This window comes from Mus caroli, chromosome 12 (assembly GCF_900094665.2).
Source record: "Mus caroli chromosome 12, CAROLI_EIJ_v1.1, whole genome shotgun sequence".
Taxonomy (NCBI): Eukaryota; Metazoa; Chordata; class Mammalia; order Rodentia; family Muridae; genus Mus; species Mus caroli.
In genome coordinates, this window is record NC_034581.1 from 78,442,009 (window position 1) to 78,448,064 (window position 6,056).

The 6,056-nt window shown below is 45.3% G+C and overlaps 1 protein-coding gene across 1 annotated transcript in view; it reads left to right on the forward strand.

Annotated features, from left to right (window-relative positions):
* LOC110306757 (acyl-coenzyme A thioesterase 3) overlaps positions 1-5,999 on the forward strand; it is a 7,844-nt gene extending 1,845 nt beyond the window's left edge. Inside the window, exons 2-3 of the mRNA XM_021178841.1 lie at positions 2,512-2,714; positions 4,020-5,999. Coding sequence (XP_021034500.1) covers positions 2,512-2,714; positions 4,020-4,625 — 809 coding nt within the window. The 3' untranslated portion in view covers positions 4,626-5,999. The remainder of the gene's footprint in view (positions 1-2,511; positions 2,715-4,019) is intronic.
* Positions 6,000-6,056: the final 57 nt, after the last annotated feature.

A 6,056-nucleotide genomic window follows, 5' to 3' on the forward strand; every position in this document is an offset into this window, starting at 1 on the left:
AAAAAAAAAAAAAAAAAAAAAAGAGCCACAGCTTTGAGAAAGACTTAAGTGCAGAGAATCTCAGAGTGCTGTTCCCGGAGATTTGGTCAATTGTTTCATGTCCCTTTAAAATGCCAACAGAAATGGCAGTTTAGTGAGGGTCTGAGGATTAAGGAAGTGGTGCTTATAGAATAGGTAAAATTTAGTTTTGCAAGTTTGACTGCCTTCATATAGCTCTAGGATAGGGAAGCGATGTGGAAAACCGAGACTGTGGTTCTCTGGTTAAAAACTTTAAAATGCTTTAATGCGTTTGCTCGTTTACATATTTAAATAGCAACAAGCAAAGAAATCAAGAACTCAAAGTTTTCCATAATAAAAGGTCTCTCTTCCGTGGGAAATTATTATTACAGGCCTCATAGGCAACTGTGTTTCCTTCCAGTTTTTAGTCTAAAGGCCTAATTTGCCTCCCAATCAGAACACCATGTATTCCTTGGTGTTATGTATGTGAGTACACTGTAGCTGTCTTCAGACACACCAGAAGAGGGCGTCAGATCCCATTACATATGGTTGTGAGCTATCATCATGTGGTTGCTGGAAATTGAACTCAGATCCTCTGGAAGAGCAGCCAGTGCTCTTAACCACTGAGGCATCTATCCACCCACACCCACCTCCACCCCCCCCCAAAAAAAAGCCCCACTATTTTTAAAGGTCAGATTTTCCTAAGGACCCTGTAATGCTTCATTTACAAACCATAGTCTTGTTCATTACAGTTTTCAATCCTTTGGGCGGTCCTCATTCTCCTCCCGGCCCCACAGCCCCTGAGACCTGGGGTCCCTTTCCTATCATCCTCTGTCTTTCATATTGTATTCAGTGAACCACTGCAAGCCCCTGGGTCCAGCTTCACTTGTTTGTTTGGTCGTTGTTTTTCGAGACAGGGTTTCTCTGCATAGCCCTTTCAGTCCTGGAACTCACAATGTAGACCAGGCTGGCCTCCAACTCAGAGATCTGCCTGCCTCTGCCTCCTGAGAGCTGGGATTTAAAAGCGTGCGCCACCACCCGACTCCAAAAGCTTCACTTTAAAAAGCTGCCAGAATGCTCTTTTGCTGTAGCAGGTCCACCTCCAGGGTACTCTCTTGCTCAAATTCTGAGTGTTTGTGGTATCTAAGAAAACAACTCAGATGCCCAGGAGAGAATAAAGTGTTTCTATCTATAGCCAGCTTTCCAGACGCTCTGAGACCATCAAAAATGAGGTGAATCCAAGTGTAGTGGTGGAGGAGGATAGACTGGTGCGCAGGATATATTGGTGTGTGAAAAAAAAAATCAGGAATGTAAGATGTCAGTGTTCTTAGATCAATAGTTTGTATTTATAAACACTATAAACAACCTGGGCATGTCATTGGTACACAGAGTCCTAGCTCCTGGGCTTTACAGAGTTTATCAGCACTGTAATATAAAGAAGAAAAGCCTCAACTTCAAGGATCAGTAAATTACCATGTATCCCTTGGTGTGTGACCCAGGATACAAAGCACATCACCCAGTTGGAAATAAAAACAACCATCTGGAGTCTTCAAAGTTAACACTCTGCTACACTGAACTTAGTTAGTCAAGTGATTCTCTAGCATGCCGGAGTCCCTTCCGTCAACCCCAGCAATGGGGAAGTAGAGGCAGGAGGGTCAAGTTCAAGGTTATAGAGACCAGCCTGGGCTATGTGAGACTGTTTCTAAATAAATAAATACATTTTACACCAATTAAAAAATATCCTAGGAGATTATAGCCAATGTAGAAGAAATGTAGCTGCCATTTGTTGGTGTTGGTGGCAACTGACAATGATAAGCCTTGGACACAGAAAGTATGGACTTGCCAGGCAGTGGTGGCGCACGCCTTTAATCCCAGCACTTGGGAGGCAGAGGCAGGCGGATTTCTGAGTTCGAGCCCAGCCTGGTCTACAGAGTGAGTTCCAGGACAGTCAGTGCTACACAGAGAAACCATGTCTCGACCCCCCCCCCAAAAAAAAGAAAGTGTGGACTTTGCAGGAGAATCTGTTTTCCAGAGGAGTCCAAGATGGCCAGTGATGGTTTGATATCACAAAACCTGGGCGCTCAAGCCATCCAGTTCTGAGGTGCAAGGTTCCAAAAAAGATGCTGTGTTGCCAAAATAGGAAAGAGACTTAGTCTGAGCCATTGGCTCAAGAACATATGGTGCCTGTGCCACTCTGTCCCGGTGCTGTCCACTCAGGGCTGCTGCACATTTAACCCTGCGCTGCTGACCGCAGAACACCTGGGTCACCCACAGGACTGAGTCTAGGCCACTGAGGGAGGGCAGATCCCCCATCTGGCATTTTTAGGAAAGGTGGGGTCCTAGATCTCCAGGAATACACCACCCAAAAAATCATATTCTTTAAAACAGAAAGAGACTTGAATGTTCCACATCTTTCTTCCTGCCCCCCTTTCATTAAAGAATAAGATACCAAGGCATTTGGAAACTAAGTCTGAAAGAGAGTGGTAGGTTTTTTTTTTTTTTTTTCTTTCCAAGGAACTGGACCCTTTCCTGGGATCATAGACCTTTTTGGAATTGGAAGTGGCCTTCTGGAGTATCGGGCAAGTCTGCTGGCTGGGAAGGGCTTTGCCGTCATGGCTCTGGCTTATAACAACTACGAGGACCTCCCTAAGGACATGGACAATATCCACCTGGAGTACTTTGAGGAAGCTGTGACCTACCTGCTCAGTCACCCTCAGGTTGGCTGTTACAGTATTTTGGTTTAGCTTGTGGAGTCCTAAATGCCTCGAGCCAAAGTCGGACCTGTAACCTAGTTAACTTGAAGGTTTATAATAATATTTAGTGCTTTCCAAATCTACAGAGCAAAGGTTCCTTACCTGGGATCATCTCAGGGGGCATGGGAAGGTTGATTCCTTGGAGTCTGAATTGCTCATAGGGTGACCAACCATCCTAGGTTGCTGAGAAGAGAGGGTTTCTTCCTGCATTGTCCATTTCCCGCCCAAACTGAGGTAGTAAAGACGAGTCATAGGCATTCATCTCGTTAGCCATGTCACGGTCTTGTGTCCGTGACGTCATGTCTACCTTCCAGCTTTGTTACGAGCAGTAAAGGACTCATACTTGTGAGGTGTTAGAATATGCCTGGCATTTCCTGAGAAGCTTAGACGCCCATTCAGCAAATACTAGAGGATGTAGACGCAGCATGGCCAGAAGACAAGGTCATGTCTACTCGTGAGCATAGACACAGCAGGGGCGCAGCGGAAGGGGGCGGGGCTAGAGAAAACATGATGGCAAGATTCCGTGTTCACGAAAGTAGCAGAACTGATGGGGAGTCACTCAAGCAAGATAAGGGGGGGAAGCCTCATTCTGAAGACAAACACTATCCGCTGTTAATGGTCTAGATCAGTCCAGCAGGTATGACTTTGTAAACATTTCAGTCCCCATCACCACTTAAATCCTAGGAAGAGAGTAAACACGGGAAGAGATGAACTGTGAGCCGGAATCTTCCCGGGTGGCTTCTGTTGATTCCTATTTGACTCATAGGTGGCTGATTATGATTTTATAAAGCACAGAGACACAATGTCTGCAAGGCATCTACTTAATTACCTCAAAGGCTCTTTGGAGGAAAAACGATTACTTTTTTGGAAGAAAGCGTTTTCTTTGAAGAGTACGCTCTTCCTCAGTGTGTCTGTGTGCACCTTGTCACCTTACATGCAGTGTCACCTGGGTTCGATTTCACACTTCCCCAGTTCCATGAACTTCTGTCGAGTGCAGGGCAGTGCTGTATCAGGGGGTTCAGGCTAAATAGTAAACTGCTTCTTGGCTTGTTTGAATGTTGCTTATGGTGGCACCATGTTCCGGGTTTGACTGTGATGTCTCATGTGAGTGGCAGGCAGACTGAGCTTGGCCCAGTCACCTTAGCAAAGCCAGGATGGTATAGAGTCAGGCACAGTCTCGGGGCCACTTGATCGAGGAGTGGGCAACCCTCAGTGTGCTACCTTTTGTGTGGGCTCATATTTCTTCTTTTCTGAATGTATCTTTCTCAGGTAACAGGTTCAGGAGTCGGGGTCCTTGGCATTTCCAAAGGGGGTGAACTTGGCTTTGCCATGGCCTCCTTCCTGAAAAATATCACAGCTGCTGTCATCATCAATGGCTCTATATCCAACATCGGCGGAAAATTACAGTACAAGGATGAGACCGTGCCCTCCGTGGGCATAAACACCAAGCGAGTCAAGAGAACCAAAGATGGCCTCAAAGACATTGTGGATCTTCTAAACAATCCTCTGGAAGGACCTGACCAGAAGAGCTTGATCCCCGTGGAAAGGTCTGACACAGCCTTCCTGTTCCTCGTAGGTCAGGATGACCACAACTGGAAGAGCGAGTTCTATGCCAGAGAGGCCTCCAAACGCCTGCAGGCACATGGGAAGGAGAAGCCTCAGATCATCTGCTACCCAGAGACAGGCCACCATATTGAGCCTCCTTACTTCCCACTGTGTAAGGCTTCCCTGAACAGCCTGGTGGGTAGTCCTGTCATCTGGGGAGGGGAGCCCAGGGCTCATGCCATGGCTCAGGTGGACGCTTGGCAGCAACTCCAGACTTTTTTCCACAATCATTTGGATGGCAAAAAGAAGACAATCCCAGCAAAACTGTGATTTTTATTTAAGATCTCTGATGCTTCTCTCTCCTGAGGAAGCTTCTACTGTGTGTGTGTGTTTCTCTTTTACATCAATGTAGATTCTTTCCCTCCTCCAACTTTTTTTTCAGCTGCAGGCCTTATTGATAAGTCTTGAAGGGAAGTGATTATACAGAAAACATAAGGCATTGCAGAAACTGCCGTTTTTCAGAAACTCCGTCTCCCAGCGAGCTATAGTGCTGAAAGAAAGACCAAGTCACTGCTACATCCCTGGAGGAGTTCAAGGACTACTTGCTAAATTGCTGATTAAAAACAAACAAATGATTCCCTGCTGTTTAGACAAACATCGACAGGAACTGAAAAGATGGCTCAGCAGTTAAGGGCACACACTGCTCCTATAGGACCCAAGTTTTGGTCCAGGTACCAGAACAACTGACTGTAACTCCAGCTCTGAGGGATGCAGAGCTCTCGTCTGACCTACTTGGACACCCATACACATGTGTACACACACACACACACACACACATATACACACAAGCACACATGCACAAGCACACATGAATAAAAATACATGGTTTGAAAGAGTAAACATCTGTGTGGTGGTGACACACACCTTTCATCCCAGCACTGGGGCTGGGGGGGAGGATGGGAGTGGAGAGTGGGGAGTGGGGACAGAGGCAGTCGGATCTCTGCAAGTTGGAAGCCAACCTGGTCTATAGAGGGAGTTCCAGGACATCGAGGGTTACACAGAGAGCAAAGAAACCCTACCTGGAAAACAAAGTCATAAACAATGGTCCTGTGTGGGCTCTGTCCTGTGGACTCCACTGACTGGAGATTTATGTATATAGACTTTCACATGCTACAGTCTACACAGCACACCACACTCACTTGGAGGGAGCAGTCTGCAAGTGACTTAAAGGTTATGTGTGTATTATCTGGAAATACTATTGTATCCGAGAAACGTCAGCCATTGCAGATTTGCCATCTGTATCAAATGCTTACAACTACCAGAGGACAACTCTAACATCACGTGTGCTGCGACCTCACAGGTGAGTTTATTCTTTTGAGATGGAATTACTACCTTAGTCACCAACTAATAAGAGCCCAACAATATCAAATTTCAAAGGAACTTCAGTTTACCTCTTGTTTTTTTCTTTTGAGTGAATAAGGATTTTTTTTTTCTGAGCCAACAAATTGTGTTAGGTTCCTGTTTATGCGTAGGGATACAAGATTCTGTTGCTTCAAACCTTGATAAAATGTTATTTAACTATGCAAGTAATTTTAACAGTGGTAAACATGTATATAATAATATCACTAGATACACATAGTTCCAAAATAATAAGCATTTCTTAAGCCTTAGATATGCTTAAAATAAAAATACTCCGATGGTTAACATGTCTTGTTTCCTTAATATTCTCCTCCTCCTCCTCCTCCTCCTCCTCCTCCTCCT